Source organism: Hyperoodon ampullatus (assembly GCF_949752795.1).
Source record: "Hyperoodon ampullatus genome assembly, chromosome: 5".
NCBI classification, from domain to species: Eukaryota; Metazoa; Chordata; class Mammalia; order Artiodactyla; family Ziphiidae; genus Hyperoodon; species Hyperoodon ampullatus.
In genome coordinates, this window is record NC_136918.1 from 73,299,165 (window position 1) to 73,318,430 (window position 19,266).

Here is a 19,266-nt window from a genome sequence, read left to right on the forward strand (position 1 = left end):
AGCCTCGGAGGCAGCGGATTAAAGCTCCACGGTCCACTTGATGTGCCCTGCGTCTGTGGAGTGCATAAATGGACAGCGAATCATCCCAAATTGAGGAAGTGGACTTTGAGGACAAGATTTAAGACTTTCCCCCCTTTTCCTCTTTTTACAACGAATTATCCCAAATTAAGGAGGTGGACTTAGAGAGCAAGATTTCAGACTTCTCACCCTTTTCCTCTATTTACCACGAATTATCCCAAATTGAGGAGGTGGACTTGGAGAGCAAGATTTTTGATTTTTCCCCCTGCTCTCTTTTTGTGAATGTGTATGTGTAATCTTCTGTTTAAGATTCTCTCTGTATAACTTTGCTTCCACTATATGTCCCAGGGTTCTATCTGTCCATTTTTTTTCAATAATTACTTTTTAATTTTAATAACGCTACTATATTTCATACTTTATTCTATTTTACTTTACCTGCTCTTTCTTTTTTTCCTACTTTCCCTTCCTCCCTCCCTCCCTGCGATCCTCTGTTCCTTCTTTCTTTTTCTTTCCTCCCTCCCACCCTACTTCTTTCCACTTTCTTTTTCTTTCCTTCCTCCCTCCCTCCCTCCTGTCTTTCTTTCTTTCTTTCCTTCCTTCCTCCCTCCGTCCCTTCTTCCATTCACTCTTCCTTTTGCTTTCATTCCTCCCTCCCTCCCTCCTTTCTTTCTTTCTTTCTTTCCATCCTTCCTCCCTCCCTCCCTCCTTTCTTTCTTTCTTCCTTCCTTCCTTCCTTTCTTCCCTTCTTCCTTTCTTTCCCTCTCTCTTTCTTTCTTCTACTAATTCTTTCTTTCTACTTTTTCTCCCTGTTATTCTGAGCCGGGTGGATGAAAGGCTCTTGGTGCCGCAGCCAGGAGTCAGTGCTGCGCCTCTGAAGTGGGAGAGCCAACTTCAGGACACGGGTCCACAAGAGACCTCCCATCTCCACATAATATCAAGCAGCGAAAATCTCCCAGAGATCTCCATCTCAACACCAGCACCCAGCTTCAGTCAACGACCAGCAACCTACAGTGCTGGTCACCCTATGCCGAGCAACTAGCAAGGCAGGAACACAACCCCACCCATTAGAAGAGAGGCTACCTAAAAACATATTAAGGCCACAGGCACCCCAAAACACACCACCAGACCCACGTCCACCACCTGTCCACCAGAAAGACAAGATCGAGCCTCACCCAACAGAACACAGGCATTAGTCCCCCCCACCAGGGAGCCTACACAACCTACTGAAACAACCTTAGCCACTGGGGACAGACACCAAAAACAACGGGAACTACGAATCTGCAGCCTGCAAAAAGGAGACCCCAAACACAGTAACATAAGCAAAATGAGAAGACAAAAAAACACACAGGAGGTGAAGGAGCAAGATAAAAACCTACCAGACCTAACAAATGAAGAGGTAATAGGCAGTCTACCTGAAAAAGAATTCAGAATAATGATAGTAAAGCTGATCCAAGATTCTATTCCCAAGATCCAAAATCTTGGAAATAGAATAGACAATATGCAAGAAACAGTTAACAAGGACCTAGAAGAACTAAAGATGAATCAAACATCGATTAAAAACACAATAAATGAAATAAAAAATACTCTAGATGGGATCAATAGCAGAATAACTGCGGCAGAAGAACGGATAAGTGAGGTGGAAGATAAAATAGGGGAAATAACTGCTGCAGAGCAAAATGAAGAAAAAAGAATAAAAGAACAGAGGACAGTCTCAGAGACCTCTGGGACAACATTAAATGCACCAACATTCGAATTATAGGGGTTCCAGAAGAAGAAGAGAAAAAGAAAGGGACTGAGAAAATATTTGAAGAGATTATAGTTGAAAACTTCCCTAATATGGGAAAGGAAATAGTTAATCAAGTCCAGGAGGCACAGAGAGTCCCATACAGAATAAATCCAAGGAGAAATATGCCAAGACACATATTAATCAAACTGTCAAAAATTAAACACAAAGAAATCATATTAAAAGCAGCAAGGGAAAAACAACAAATAACACACAAGGGAATCCCCATCAGGTTAACAGCTGATCTCTCAGCAGAAACTCTACAAGCCAGAAGGGAGTGGCAGGACATAATTAAAATGATGAAGGAGAGAAACCTGCAACCAAGATTATTCTACCCAGCAAGGATCTCATTCAGATTTGATGGAGGAATTAAAACGTTTACAGACAAGCAAAAGCTGAGACAGTTCAGCACCACCAAACCAACTTTACAACAAATGCTAAAGGAACTTCTCTAGGCAAGAAACACAACAGAAGGACTATACCTACAATAACGAACCCAAAGCAATTAAGGAAATGGGAATAGGAACATACATATCAATAATTACCTTAAATGTAAATGGACTAAATGCTCCCACCAAAAGACACAGAGTGGCTGAATGGATACAAAAACAAGACCCATATATATGCTGTCTACAAGAGACCCACTTCAGACCTAGAGACACATACAGATTGAAAGTAAGGGGATGGAAAAAGATATTCCATGCAAATGGAAATCAAAAGAAAGCTGGAGTAGCAATTCTTATATCAGACAAAATAGACTTTAAAATAAAGACTATTAGAAGAGACAAAGAAGGACACTACATAATGATAAAGGGATCGATTCAAGAAGAAGATATAACAATTGTAAATATTTATGCACCCAACATAGGAGCATCTCAATACCTAAGGCAAATACCAACAGCCATAAAAGGGGAAATCGACAGTAACACAATCATAGTAGGGGACTTTAACACCCCACTTTCACCAATGGACAGATCATCCAAAATGAAAATAAATAAGGAAACACAAGCTTTAAATGATACATTAAACAAGATGGACTTAGTTGATATTTATAGGACATTCCATCGAAAAACAACAGAATACACACTTTTCTCAAGTGCTCATGGAACATTCTCCAGGATAGATCATATCTTGGGTCACAAATCAAGCCTTGGTAAATTTAAGAAAATTGAAATTGTATCAAGTATCTTTTCCGACCACAATGTTATGAGACTAGACATCAATTACAGGAAAAGATCTGTAAAAAATACAAACACATGGAGACTAAACAATACACTACTCAATAACGAAGTGATCACTGAAGAAATCAAAGAGGAAATTAAAAAGTACCTAGAAACAAATGACAATGGAGACACGACGACCCAAAACCTATGGGACGCAGCAAAAGCAGTTCTAAGGGGGAAGTTTATAGCAATACAATCCCACCTTAAGAAACAGGAAACATCTCGAGTAAACAACCTGACCCTGCACCTAAAGCAATTAGAGAAAGAAGAACAAAAAACCCCCAGAGTTAGCAGAAGGAAAGAAATCATAAAGATCAGATCAGAAATAAATGAAAAAGAAATGAAGGAAACGATAGCAAAGATCAACCAAACTAAAAGCTGGTTCTTTGAGAAGAGAAACAAAATTGACAAACCATTAGCCAGACTCATCAAGAAAAAAAGGGAGAAGACTCAAATCAATAGAATTAGAAATGAAAAAGGAGAAGTAACAACTGACACTGCAGAAATACAAAAGATCATGAGAGATTACTACAAGCAACTCTATGCCAATAAAATAGACAACCTGGAAGAAATGGACAAATTCTTAGAAATGCACAACCTGCCAAGACTCAATCAGGAAGAAATAGAAAATATGAATAGACCAATCACAAGCACTGAAATTGAAACTGCGATTAAAAATCTTCCAACAAACAAAAGCCCAGGACCAGAAGGATTCACAGGCGAATTCTATCAAACATTTAGAGAAGAGCTAACACCCATCCTTCTCAAACTCTTCCAAACAATATCAGAGGAAGGAACACTCCCAAACTCATTCTACGAGGCCACCATCACCTTGATACCAAAACCAGGCAAGGATGTCACAAAGAAAGAAAACTACAGGCCAATATCACTGATGAACATAGATGCAAAAATCCTCAACAAAATACTAGCAAACAGAATCCAACAGCACACTAAAAAGATCATACACAATGATCAAGTGGGGTTTATTCCAGGAATGCAAGGATTCTTCAATATACACAAATCAATCAATGTGATACACCATATTAACAAGTTGAAGGAGAAAAACCATATGATCATCTCAATAGATGCAGAGAAAGCTTTTGACAAAATTCAACACCCATTTATGATCAAAACCCTGCAGAAAGTAGGCATACAGGGAAATTTCCTCAACATAATAAAGGCCATATATGACAAACCCACAGCCAACATTGTCCTCAATGGTGAAAAACTGAAACCATTTCCACTAAGATCAGGAACAAGACAAGGCTGCCCACTCTCACCACTCTTATTCAACCTAGTTTTGGAAGTTTTAGCCACAGCAATCAGAGAAGAAAAGGAAATAAAAGGAATCCAAATTGAAAAGAAGAAGTAAAGCTGTCACTGTTTGCAGATGACATGATATTATACATAGAGAATCCTAAAGATGCTACCAGAAAACTACTAGATCTAATCAATGAATTTGGTAAAGTAGCAGGATACAAAATTAATGCACAGAAATCTCTGGCATTCCTGTACACTAATGATGAAAAATCTGAAAATGAAATCAAGAAAACACTCCCATTTACCATTGCAACAAAAAGAATAAAATATGTAGGAATAAACCTACCTAAGGAGACAAAAGACCTGTATGCAGAAAATTATAAGACACTCATGAAAGAAATTAAAGATGATAGAAAGAGATGGAGAGATATACCATGCTCCTGGATTGGAAGAATCAATATTGTGAAAATGACTCTACTACCCAAAGCAATCTACAGATTCAATGCAATCCCTATCAAACTACCACTGGCATTTTTCACAGAACTAGAACAAAAAATTTCAAAATTTGTTTGGAAAAACAAAAGACCCCGAATAGCCAAAGCAATCTTGAGAACGAAGAATGGAGCTGGAGGAATCAGGCTCCCTGACTTCAGACTATACTACAAAGCTACAGTAATCAAGACAGTGTGGTACTGGCATAAAAACAGAAAGATAGATCAATGGAACAGGATAGAAAGCCCAGAGATAAACCCACGCACATATGGTCAACTTATCTTTGATAAAGGAGGCAGGAAAGTACAGTGGAGAAAGGACAGCCTCTTCAATAAGTGGTGCTGGGAAAACTGGACAGGGACATGTAAAAGTATGAGATTAGATCATTCCCTAACACCATACACAAAAATAAGCTCAAAATGGATTAAAGACCTAAATGTAAGGCCAGAAACTATCAAACTCTTAGAGGAAAACATAGGCAGAACACTCTATGACATAAATCACAGCAAGATCCTTTTGGACCCACCTCCTAGAGAAATGGAAATAAAAACAAAGATAAACAAATGGGACCTAATGAAACTTCAAAGCTTTTCCACAGCAAAGGAAACCATAAACAAGACCAAAAGACAACCCTCAGAAGGGGAGAAAATACTTGCAAATGAAGCAATTGACAAAGGATTAATCTCCAAAATTTATGAACAGCTCATGCAGCTCAATAGCAAAAAAACAAACAACCCAATCCAAAAATGGGCAGAAGACTTAAATAGGCATTTCTCCAAAGAAGATATACAGACTGCCAACAAACACATGAAAGAATGCTCAACATCATTAATCATTAGAGAAATGCAAATCAAAACTACAATGAGATATCATCTCACACCAGTCAGAATGGCCATCATCAAGAAATCTAGAAACAATAAATGCTGGAGAGGGTGTGGAGAAAAGGGAACACTCTTGCACTGCTGGTGGGAATGTGAATTGGTATAGCCACTATGGAGAACAGTATGGAGGTTCCTTAAAAAACTAAAAATAGAACTACCATATGACCCAGCAATCCCACTACTAGGCATATACGCTGAGAAAAGCATAATTCAAAAAGAGTCATGTACCAAAATGTTCATTGCAGCTCTATTCACAATTGCCCAGAGCTGGAAACAACCTAAGTGTCCATCATCCAATGAATGGATAAAGAGGATGTGGCACATATATACAATGGAATATTACTCAGCCATAAAAAGAAACGAAATTGAGCTATTTGTAATGAGGTGGATAGACCTAGAGTCTGTCATACAGAGTGAAGTAAGTCAGAAAGAGAAAGACAAATACCGTATGCTAACACATATATATGGAATTTTAAAAAAATGTCATGAAGAACCTAGGGGTAAAACAGGAATAAAGACACAGACCTACTTGAGAATGGACTTGAGGATATGGGGAGGGGGAAGGGTAAACTGTGACAAAGCGAAAGAGAGGCATGGACATATATACACTACCAAACGTAAGGTAGATAGATAGTGGGAAGCAGCTGCAGAGCACAGGGAGATCAGCTCGGTGCTTTGTGACCGCCTGGAGGGGTGGGATGGGGAGGGTGGGAGGGAGGGAGATGCATGAGGGAAGGGATGTGGGAACAGATATATATATATGACTGATTCACTTTGTTATAAAGCAGAAACTAATTAAAAAAATCATAGAATATTAGAATTAAAAAAAAAAGATTACCTGGAATTTTGTGTTTCAAGAATATACATAAAACCCTGACATATTAGTCATATTAGTGCCAAAAATTGCTTACTTTTCTCTGTCCTTCTTTTTTGATCACCATTGCATCTTTAATGCATGACCTGATGCTTTCTATTTCATAAACTTCGAAAATTATGAATAAATAAATGCATAATGCATATATGCATAAGTGAGTGAATGAATAAATACTTTTGAAGTTGCATTTCTTCTCTAAAACTTCTTAGGTAATCTTCAATGAATTTCTGATTTAGGGTTATAGTCAGCAGGCTTCTACAAAAGAAGCAGATAAAATTTTCAAATGCAATGGAAATTGCTTGAGTTAATTTTAGATGTTTTCTGATTAAAGGATTTATTTCTCCTTTACTGTCTTTTATACATTCTGAGGACAATTCCAACCTGGTTTATTTCTGGTCTTTTTGATTACATGCAGGATGTGAATACATGAAGTTCGATATCATGTTTCTGGTGGATGGTTCTAGCAGTATAGGATCTGAAAATTTTGGGGAAATGAAAACCTTCATGAAAAACCTGTTAGCTGAGGTTCAGATTGGCCCAGACAAAACCCGAATTGGTGTCATTCAATTCAGTGATTATAAGAGGGAAGAATTCCAGCTGGATAAATACTATACACAAAAAGAAATTTCTGATGCAATAAACAGAATGTCTCCCATCAGCCAAAACACTTTTACTGGAAGTGCACTAACCTTTGTGGATCCATACTTCACTGAGCCCAAGGGGGGCCGTTCAATGGTCAAAAAGTTTCTCATCCTCATCACTGATGGAGAAGCCCAAGATGATGTGATAGACCCTGCAAAATCTCTTCGGGACAAAGGTGTGATCATCTTCTCTGTGGGGGTGTACGGGGCCAATAGAGCTCACCTGGAGGAGATCAGTGGGGACGGCAGCCTGGTCTTCCAAGTTGAGAACTTCGATGATCTAAAGGCAATAGAGAGTAAACTCATCTTCCACGTGTGTGCTCTTCATGGTAAGTGACCCTGTTATCCTGCAGGACTCAAGGGTGTGAGCTGTTGACTTTATAATGGGGTGAACAGTGACTTGGACACTGGGCATGGCCTCCAACTGGACTTTGGTATTACATTTTGGTCTTATCTATGCTATGTTAAAATACCCATGACCTCAGGAACATATATACGAAATACCAAGGCATATTCTAGAATAAAAGTTTTGTCAACTAATTTGGCAAAATGTACTCTGATTTTAATGACTTTAAATATATTCCAAAAAGGTCTCAGAATTTTACATTAAATTTCCAACTCTTTAGTACCTGCATACCTAGATTTTCCAGAGCCAATTTTTAATCCCAAATAATTCCCCAAATTGTTTCTTGGCTACCTATAACCATTGTTAAGCAGTAAATAGAAATACAAATTCATCTTCCTCTTAGTTAAATTAAAACCAATATCCTAAGCACAGCATCCCCCCAACAAAAATCCTCTGTATTTTAAAGTTATAGTGTATATTTTCATTACTTCACATTATTCTCTTACTCTCTATCGCCTAAGTATCATGTATCAGCTGTTCGTCTGTCTATCCCTTTGGAAATTTTTAATTTGCTACTTTTCTTAAAACAATTGCTTGAGGTCATCACTTTTATCTGACAAACTGTAATCCTTTTCAAATTGAATTGAGCAACCTTCAGTTTGAGCCCATCAATTTTAATGACTCGAGTAAGATCTTGCTATAAATCCACATGTAAGGTTAACTTTTAAATCTACCACGTGCTGTTGTTATCTGTGTTTTGGATACAACTAAGGGAACAAACCAAAACATTAGTAATTGTATATTGTTCCTCTGGCAACAGAGGCCTCCTTTGGACTTCGTTCTTCAGGATTATGTGTTTCAAAATTTCAGAAAGTTAACAAATAAGATGTCTTAGTATAAACTCTGAGCTTTAGGCAATAGCTCTAAGATTTCTCTTGCAACAGCTTAACTGGAAATTTTTTTCTTCCTCCAAGAATGGCAGTGATTCCCAAACTCTTGGGATTGTGGAGACATTCTAAGAAAGGCTTACCTTAAGGCCACGGCCCCACCTTTGAAATCCAAAGGGCTCTTTCTGGCCTTTCTTCATTTTGAGAAATGTAATGTTTGTGGAGACCCTGTCTATAGCAAGAGGTGAAGTTTTAGCTGACTCATACATTAGATCAGTTCATAAATATTTATCAAGTTATGAGTAGTCACCAAATCACACTGGGTTTTTTTTCTGACATAGCCTGGGCTCATCCACATTGGATGAGACTTGAAATTTTGAGGCCTCATTGCCAGAAATAAGGATTGGAGGTAAGATAGGCAGGTGGAGGGTGAACCTTTGGGAAGCATGTGCTTAAGTTACTTAGGGAAGGAAAAGAGTGGAAACAAGCTCACACTTTGGAGACTGAGCCAGAGTGGTTGCTTGGCTTCTAATGTGGAAGAGGGCTTGGGGCTGGGGTGAGGTGACAGGAGACTTAGCTCTCCCCCTACGTGGGCTTTTCTGGGTTCCAGTTTGAGAAGTCAGGGGAAGGAATACGTATAAATACAAAGAGGCATGGTGCACATGGGAAATTTTCTCTACTAGAAAATGAGGAGACAGCTGGAGCCTGAAGGAGCAGGATGAAACTCCAAGTTTATCCACTGAGCCCCTGACCCTTTCAAAACTACAGGCCAGTCTGGCAAACATTGATCGTGTCTCACCACTATACTACATTGAATTACCTTCTGACATTCCCTTCCAGTTGAAAGCCTGCTTAGCAAAAGGTGTTGCACGACCCGATGAAATTTAGCAGAATAGAGTCAGGAGGCGTGAGGAGCACCAATCTGATCATGGAGTTATATAGATAAGGGTGCCAGTGTCCTTGGAATCATGATATGGGCAAGTTGTACATCTCTCAGCCCTCAAATTCTTTCTCTTTAAAATGGCAACAGTACCTAAGTGAAGTACAGTATCTGGCACTTGGGAGGGATGTGGCAAACATAGTTTCTTCCCTTCTAGTCTGTCTGTGCAAAACACACAGCAGAAAGTTTGTGATGCCTGCTCTCTTCTCCTTTCAGATTGTAAAAGGATTAGACAGTTAGACATTGTGTTTGTGCTGGACCATTCAGGCAGCATCCTTCCCCAAGACCAAGAAAGCATGATCAACGTCACTATCCATTTGGTGAAGAAATCAGATGTTGGCCCGGACAGAGTTCAGTTTGGAGCACTCAGATACTCAGATCATCCTGAGGTTCTCTTCTACCTCAATACGTACTCAAACAGATCAGCCATCATCGAGCATCTGAGGAGGCCCAGGGATGCGGAAGGGAATACCTTCACTGCCAGGACTCTGCAGCATGCAAACAACATGTTCATGGAGGAACATGGCAGCCGTCTCAAACAAAACGTGAAGCAGATGCTGATCATCATCACAGATGGGGTATCCCATGACCGAAATCAGCTCAGTGACATGGCTTCAAAATTAAAAGCCAAAGGCATCATCATCTATGCAGTGGGTGTAGGAAAGGCTGACCAAGAAGAACTGGAGACTATGGCAGGGAATAAAAGCTATACTATCCACGTCAGTAATTTCAACAAACTGAAAGATATTTACCTGCCTCTGCAAGATAGTATGTGTACCAATGCACAAGAGGGTAAGTTGGGCTGTTAAAGTTTCTACAGGGATAGCAATACAAGTTTACACAAAAAATATATGATAACTTGGCTTCCCATTACCTGGGTGTCACAGGATGAACATTTCTCTGCTCAGGCTACCAGTTTTTCTCATCTCTGAAAGAAATGCATTATTGATTAAGCAAGAGTCTAAAGGTCCTTTGCCACCATACTGAAGACATTATACAAGAAGGTTTCAGAAGCAGTCCTTGCTATCTGGCCTCCCTGTTTCCTTTTTCTTGGCAGAAAGGACTCTTCTTAGGGCAATATTCACCTTTCCTCATTTCACGGCTGCCTGTGCTGCCCGTTTGCTTAATGGCCCCAAGTGCAACTACTCGGTATCAGTTTCAGGCCAAACTCAAGTGGAGAGTTTCATGGTTTAAACAGATAGACTTTTGTCTTCAAAGTTCCAGGGGCCTCTAAATGGGATTGTCGGCATCCTGTAGGGCCATTGGAAGTCCAAGTGGTATAGTGAACTTTTCTGGATAAAGGCCAGGAATGGGGTAATAGAGACTGGCTGCTAGGAACCAGTAGGGAAGGGGCCAAAGCTGATCCATGAGATACCCCGGGGCAGGAGGGGCTGGAGGCATCACATCTGAGGGAGGAAAGGGTGAGATTTGCCACCTGACCTCAAAGCAGCAGATATTGACAAGTCATCTAGGAGATCTCTGTGCCTCCTTGGAAGGCTGGAATCCTGGCGAGATATTAACCCAGGCCTCCCGACATGGCAGATGCATCAGTCAACCAGCTAACTTCGTTTCTTCTTTCCTCTTCCCTCCCTTCTTCTGACTTCCTTCTCTTTTTCTTTTCCTCCTCCCTTCCTTCCTCTCTACCAGTTTGAAACCTACTTTTGTGTCCAACACAAATCATGTTTCTATGACTGACATTAACTCACTCTCATCTCTGTGAAATAGTCCAGCCCCAAACAAAACCTCCCCCCATATGCTGTGTCGGACCAGCATTTGCTAGGCTGGGTGAAACTACTTCTGATCTCCACAGCTCTACTTTACTTAAGTAAGCAATAAATTCAGCTTCTTGGTTTCAGATACTGAATAATGGTATTTAAGAAAACATGACTTTTCCCAAGGGAGTGGGGCCAGCTCAATTCTTGCACCTGTCTGGTCCTTCCCTAGACTCCCACCCTTGCCATCTGTCCTGCTCCCTTCCAGACCATCCTTAACACGGAGTGATCTTTCTGATACACAATGGGCTGTGTCACTGATCTGCTCACAGGTTACAGTTTCTAAACTCCTGTGATCCACGTAGCCCCTGCTGACATCTCCCACTTCATCTCCTGTCCCCCATTTCACAGTCTTTCCCATCATCCTGAAATTCCTCCATCTTTGCATGCATCATTCTACCCACCACGAGCCTGCCACTTCCCTTGGCTGCACCTAGCTTGTCTGTCACATCCAGCCTTTGTTTGCCAGTTTCCTGACCCAGCACCTGGCAGTGTCCCCACCGTGGTCCTCAACTCCTGCACCTTCTATTTCTCCTGGTGGTAGCACTTAACACATACTTGCTGTTTCATTACCTGTACCCATCACAAGACTACGAGCTCCTTGGGCAGGCTTGGGCTTTTTTTATCACTGGGTCCTCACCAAATCTAGGACATTACTAGGACTACAGTCTTTTCCTAGGAATATGGGGACTGCTTTCTTCTCATCTCCCACACCTGTCTTTTTGGAGTACATGCTGAGATGGAGTTTGGGATGCAAGAAGTTTATTAGGGAGGCACAGCTGAGAAAGAAAGGGGGGAAAGCAGAGCAGGCAGTAGAAGTCAGTGATGCATGCTCCGTCGTCTCAGTTACCTTCAGTGATCACTTTAGTGCTGCCCCATCCCAGCCTTCGCATTTGAAGGGAACCGAGCATCATCCCTTGGTTATGGACCATTTCACACTGGACTTCAGGGAGATGACCCTGTACCCTGTTTATTAACACTTGTCCATGAAATTTTAATATTTGGGTTATGATATTATTAAAACAATTTGTAATATAAAAAAGTGCTGGATTTAAGGATAAAAGGGACCTAGGTACCAGCTCCTCTGCATAGTAATTGCGTATTCTGAGGCAACTTACTTAACCTCTGAATTCCATTTCTTTACCTAACAAACAGAATAATTCCTCACAAGGTGATCATGAATACTAACCATTATTGTATGCTAAACAGGTTTTTAAAATGATAATTTTCAACACAAATGTAAAATGGTAGCATTAATAGTAACAGGATTACTAATAATAGTACAGTGGTACTTGACTTGGGTGAACGTTCCAGTATGGGTATGTTGAAGGGAGTTCAAGCCTTTGTAATGACTTTTTAAAGAATATATTCAACCTAGTCAAACATCTTACTTTCTTTCTCAGAGTAGTGTTCAGTGTCCTTTCAAATGAATCATGTAATTAATTAAAATTTGAAACAAAGTCTTTTAGCTTTCTCGTCCCCACTATTTTTTCTTCTCTTTGAGGGCCAATCGTGGTTCTCTCGTCTGTTACCTTATCTCAATTTGCCATGAAAGTGAGGATTTCATAAAGCAATTTAAATATTTGAACAAAGGGAAAACTTAGAATGACTCACAAGAACAGTAACTGATTTATTTTTTCAACTTCAGTCTGTAACATTCAAGAAGCCGATGTGATTTTCTTTTGTGATGGCTCTGACATGGTATCTGATTCAGACTTTGTTACCATGACAACTTTCTTGTCAGACTTAATTGATAATTTTGACATTCAGTCTCAAAGGATGAAAATTGGGATAGCACAATTTGGGAACCACTACCAAGAAATTATTGAGTTGCAAAACTTTCTGACTAAAACCCAGTGGAAGTCTGAATTCAAACTATGACGAAGAGCAACGGGCTTCCACGAATGGACTTGGCCCTGAAACAAGTGAGCGTTATGTTTGAGCAATCCACTGGTGGGAGAAGGAAGGCTGGTGTCCCTCAGACTTTGGTGGTTATCACATCTGGGGGTCCCCGCTATGATGTGGCAGAAGCAGCGAAGACCCTGAGAGAAGGTGGCATTTGCATTCTGGCTTTGGGCATAGGAGATGTTTATAAGGAACAGCTCTTGTCGATAACGGGCAATTCTGAAAAAATCATCACTTTTAAAGACTTTGATAAACTAAAGAATGTGGATGTGAAAAAAAGAATGGTCCGTGAAATCTGCCAGAGTTGAGGGAAAACCAGTGAGTGCTCCCTTTCTCTTTCTTTGTTATTATTTGATTGCAGCTTCCCAGTTGTCCATTTCCCAAGGTGTTTGTGGGTGAGTCCAGCAGAACACGTGTGTGGTGAGAATAGACATCTCCTCTGTTTCCAGAAATCGAGATCGGTCAGCCTCCTTCAGAGACAGGGAAAGGGTGCAGAGGCTGGAGGAGGCCCTGGGTTGTGTCCCCTGGTCAGCCCTGCCCCCTAATGTAATCCAGTGGTTATACTCCTCTAACACCTGGAACTCAGCCTCCTATTTCTACCCTCTCTGCTTCTGGAAGTCCTAGAGCAATGCCCTGCATCCCACAGGAAGTAAGTAAAATAAATATTTGCTGATTGGACATTTTCCTATTTTAACTTTGTTAAACCATCTTGTAAGGGATTCAGTGCGCATGTGTGTGTGTGTGTGGTCCATCTGTGTCAGATGTGTCAGCACACATCTGTACATTTTCTTCTTTGAATGATGGCATTCATATAATCATAACATAGTAAAGATTTGAGTTGTCCTTGGGGATTATTTAATTTCCAGAGTTCACCAATGCTGATGGCTACAAAGGCCGGGTGGGTCATGGAAGTGAGTCAAGTGGGCAGGGAGTGAAGAAAATGAACGCAGAGCCACGGATCACCTGATGAGGATGTCATTTTTCAGCTCCAGCTGAGAGTTGCCGCGTGGGACTCAGGTTCTGTACACTTGAGGCTGAGAGTTGGGAGGACAGAGCAACAGTGAAGGCTAATATTTTGTGGAATTTGCACAACAGGCAGAAATTCCCCAGAGTGCTTCTGTTTATAGACTCGTTATGATGGAAGCAACTTCTTTTACAAAACACATTGGTTTTTCCAAGCTCTCCATTGGGGTGCTCACTGGGGGCAGATGACAGTGGTGGAGGAGCCCGGGACTGGAATCAGAATGCCAGGGTTCCCACTCTGGTTCAGCAACAGCAACCTCCATGCATGACCATCTCCTCCTGTGTAAAATGAGCAACTGGACAGGGTCAGGGGTGACCAAGTGGCAACTTGTAGCTGAATTGGGTTTGTCCTATTTGGTGTTGACAGCTTCTTAATTAATTGATAACTTTTACAAACTGGAGATATTGTATTAAAATGCAGATTTCAGGTTTCTTTTTGAAAAATCAGACAACGTAACCACATTAGGCCCCGTTTCCCACATGGCTACTCTCAGCTGGAACTGAACGGTGAACAGATGTGTCGTTGCTCTGCGTTCATTTTCTCATTCCCTGCCCACTTGACTCGTTGACATTACCCTCCCGGCCTTTGCCGCCAACTGAGTTGGTGGCCTCTGGATTAAATAAACTCTAAGGACAATTGAAATGTTTAATATGTTATAATTATATGCATCATAATATGTCATCATTAAAAGAAGAAAATATGCACACACACGCGCACACACACACACGAGGCCAGCCACTGAGAATAAGACTAAACCATGATTAGACTTCAAACAGTTACTGAAACATGTAACATTTGAATGGGACATGCAAGGGTGGGGAGGGGGAGGGTGAACCTGTGCTACATGTTGACCGAGCAGCCAGTATTTTCCTTCTTGGACACTTTTGGGTCCTAGAGACCCTCTAGCCCTAGACCATGACTGCTTCCCCTTTTCCTGACCCATCTGCCCTTCCTTGCTCCTGTCTGTTCATTAATTTGGCCTTATTTCCCTTGGTCTCCAGACTGCTTTCTGGACATAGTGGTCAGCTTCGACATTTCCACTCACCTGCTGGGGCAGTCGTTGTTCCATGGCCACCCCCGGCTGGAATCATACCTCCCAGGCATCTTAGAGGACATTACCTCCCTCAGGGGTGTGAGCTGCAGGGCAGGCACAGAGGTACAGGTGAGTGTGGCCTTTAAGGTGAACAGTGACCAGAAATTCCCCGCCAAGTTCCAAATCTACCAGGAAACAATATTTGACAGCCTACTGCAAGTCACTGTCAACGGGCCAACTCACCTGAATGCACAGTTCGTGCAGTCCATCTGGGACACGTTTAAGGATACCTCTGCATCCCGAGGACAATATCTGTGACACATTCTAGCTCCCATCTCTATGCTCTTGTATTGGTTTCTCCCTCCCAGTTATATGTTTTGTTCTCATGTCACCCCATTCTATGCTTTCCTCTTTCTCCAGGTATTACTCATCTTTTCAGATGGTCTTGGGGGTGAAAGAAAAATAATGCTTGAAGATAAATCGGACAGGCTCAGAGAAGCAGGTAAAGTTGAAATTGAAAAAGTAAATGATGAAGCATGGAATCTGCTGAACAAGTCTGTACCTACTAGGGTGCTCTGGAATTTGGGATTTGCCTGGCCATTTGAAGCAACTGCTGCTAGTGTCCTGCCCAAACCCCCTTGACCAGCTGCCCACTTATCCCCCAAAGGCTGCAAATGCTACAGCCAAGTTCTTATACCTGTGATCTTCTATAGATGTGTGCCCTTGACTGACCCCAACAGTGACCTGATGCTTGGAATGGAGGTTGGGGTCACACATCCCGCCTGAGGGATGGGAGCAGGGGTAATTATTGCAGAGGGATACAGAAACCCAGCACTCTTGCCTGAAGTGGGTCAACTCTGGTACAGCCTACACTCCAGGGACCCTCAGAAATCAGACCCAGGTGAGGACTTTACTGAGACACATCCTTGCTCACAACCTCCCCTTCCCTTTCCTGCTTCTCTCTCTCCCTCTGTAAGCCACTTACACACAGATTCCTGTCTCAGATTCTGCTTCTAGGAACCTAAGACACTTCTTATTGTGTCTGATTTTCCATGGGATAGATTGCAGCATGGATTTTGAAAAGCACTTCTCACTATACCTCCCCTGTCCATGTCATAGTTTCAGAAGAGCTGGGAGCTAAATGCAGAAGCAGAGAGTCACATACAGAGACAGGAGGCAGGCAGGTGACTGGCAGGTGGGGCATGTTATTGGAGGCTTCCTTGGTGTAGCCCTCGTGGCTTCCAGTGTTCAGCTTCCATGGAAACTCCCAGGGGCCATAAATGTCCTGGTTGTGTCACCTTCCCTTCTTGAATCCCTACTATATATTTCCACTGTTCTTAGAATATCAAATTCCTTCATATGGCCTGTGAGGCTTTACAGGATCTGGCCCCACTTCCCACTCAGCTTTACCTGGCTGCTCACACTCTGTTCCAGCATCAGAACTTTTTCCATTCTCCCTCCAATGTCCTTTTCAACCTCACCCTCCCCACCCTTGCATGTCCTCTTTCCTTCTGCCTGGGACTCTCCCCACTCTCAGCTTCCCCCAAGTTCTCACCACCTCCCTTCTCTGGTTCTTTCTCTTGACCAACTTCCATTCATCCTTTAGGATCAGTCTAGACATCAGTCCTTTGCAGAAACCTTGTGTGACCTTCCAAAACCGAGTTAGGAGCTTCTTCTTCAGGTTTTTGTAGCATCCTGACCCTCTCCCTGGTACAATGATTAATACATAATAGGCTCCTAATAAGCAAATATTTGTTTAATGAAAGGAGGGAAAGAGTAAATGGACCAGCAAATGAATTAATGAGTGAGTGAATGGGTGAATAAATGAATTCCTGGGTATGGCCAGGAGTTCAGCTGAGACTGGAATCACCCTAGGCATTCCTCAAGCTTCCAGGGCCCACCCAGCTGCCAGGGTGTTTGGCAGTAGAGATGATTTGAGAGCTATTTACATTCTATTTACAAATTTTGTGATTAATTTACAAATTACTGTGATTAATTTACATTCAGAAAAATTCAGTTCATAGCAGCACTATTTACAATAGCCAAGACATGGAAACAACCTAAATATCCATCGACAGATGAATGGATAAAGAAGATGTGGTACATATATGTAGTGGAATAGTACTCAGCCACAAAAAAGAATGAAATAATGCCATTTGCAGCAACATGGATGGACCTATAGATTATCATACTAAGTGAAGGAGATCAGACAGAGAAGTACAAATATCATATGGTATCACTTTTATGCAGAATCTAAAAAAATGATACAAATGAACTTATTTACAAAACACAAATAGACTCATAGACATAGAAAACAAACTTATGGTTATCAAAGGGAATAGTGGTGGGGGAGATAAATTAGGAGTTTGAGATTAACACATACATACAACTATGTATAAAATAGATGAACAACAAGGACTTACTGTATAGCACAGATATTGACTATATTCAATATCTTATAATAACCTATAATGGAAAAAATATATATATTCTGTTATATATATATATATATATATATATATATATATATATATATATATATATATATATATAACTGAATGACTCTGCTGTGCCCCAGAAACTAACACAACATTGTAAATTAACTATACTTCAATTTTTAAAAATGGTGAAAAAAATAAATTAAAAAAAGTTACTAACTACCATGTTAAAAAAAAATTCAGAAGAGCTCTGAAGCTGAACAATATCATTTCTTAAAAAATTGCTTTCAAATGCCCCAGAACTGCATTAAGATTGGTGGTGAGGCTACTGGGCATATACCCTGAGAAAACCATAATTCAAAAAGAGTCATGTACCAAAATGTTCATTGCAGCTCTATTTACAATAGCTCAGAGATGGAAACAACCTAAGTGTCCATCATCGGATGAATGGATAAAGAAGATGTGGCACATATATACAATGGAATATTGCTCAGCCATAAAAAGAAACGAAATTGAGCTATTTGTAATGAGGTGGATAGACCTAGAGTCTGTCATACAGAGTGAAGTAAGTCAGAAAGAGAAAGACAAATACCGTATGCTAACACATATATATGGAATTTAAGAAAAAAAATGTCATGAAGAACCTAGGGGTAAAACAGGAATAAAGACACAGACCTACTTGAGAATGGACTTGAGGATATGGGGAGGGGGAAGGGTAAGCTGTGACAAAGCGAGAGAGAGGCATGGACATATATACACTACCAAACGTAAGGTAGATAGCTAGTGGGAAGCAGCCGCATAGTACAGGGAGATCAGCTCGTTGCTTTGTGACCGCCTGGAGGGGTGGGATAGGGAGGGTGGGAGGGAGGGAGATACAAGATGGAAGGACTATGGGAACAGATGTATATGTATAACTGATTCACTTTGTTATAAAGCAGAAACTAACACACCATTGTGAAGAAATTATACTCCAATAAAGTTGGAAAAAAAAGATTGGTGGTGAGGAATTAAACACAATTTCTGCTAGTGTTTTTCTGCAAGATTTCTTAGATTTCATGCCGAGGTCAGGAACCAGTGCCTCATGTGTGTACTGAAGATGCAGGCAAAGCGCTGTTGGGTTCTTCAGTATCAAGAACACTCCTTTCTCTTGGAAAGGAAATAAGATGGGCTTTCCTTCTTTTTTGTGTACAATTCCTGGGGTTTTATATCTGTTGTATTTACTGCCTAGGGCTTGACGCTTTGCTGGTGGTTTCCCTAAACTCAACCTCTCATGATGAGTTTTCCAGCTTTGAATTTGGAAAAGGATTTGATTACAGGATTCACCTGACCATTGGAATGAGAGAATTGGGCAATATGGTATCATAGTATCTGGTGAGTTGCTGAAGAAAAAAAACCCATTATTCAAAATGCCCAGGGAACATTGGAATTGGAATCCTGATGAGTATTCCCAAAGATTCCCTTGTTTGCCCTAAATTCAGTTACATGGTCTTTAACATATGAAAAAGTGTGAAAGCCCAGAGCATTGTTTTTTGCTTCCCCATGCCCTTTCATCCTTTGTCATCTCGCCAAATGAATGCATAGGAAGCTAAAATCCAACCAACCCCTAATCAAATCAAAAGCCCCCAACAGTTTATGCTGCTGAAATCCCAGGAAACAAGAGCTGTCAACTAGGAACCAACCAGTCTTGTGCACACCTGGCCTGTGGCCATCTGTGTAGTGAGTGCCCCTTCTATAAATAGAGGTCATTTC

General features: G+C 41.0%; 1 protein-coding gene across 1 annotated transcript in view; it reads left to right on the plus strand.

Moving 5' to 3' along the window:
• COL6A5 (collagen type VI alpha 5 chain) overlaps nt 1-19,266 on the plus strand; it is a gene marked incomplete at both ends in the record, with an annotated part of 109,657 nt that overhangs the window by 23,031 nt on the left and 67,360 nt on the right. Inside the window, 9 exon segments of the mRNA XM_079705244.1 lie at nt 6,949-7,501; nt 9,562-10,137; nt 12,766-12,980; nt 12,986-13,327; nt 13,331-13,340; nt 15,048-15,388; nt 15,500-15,581; nt 18,746-18,879; nt 18,883-18,888. Of these exon segments, the coding sequence (XP_079561370.1) occupies nt 6,949-7,501; nt 9,562-10,137; nt 12,766-12,980; nt 12,986-13,327; nt 13,331-13,340; nt 15,048-15,388; nt 15,500-15,581; nt 18,746-18,879; nt 18,883-18,888 (2,259 nt within the window).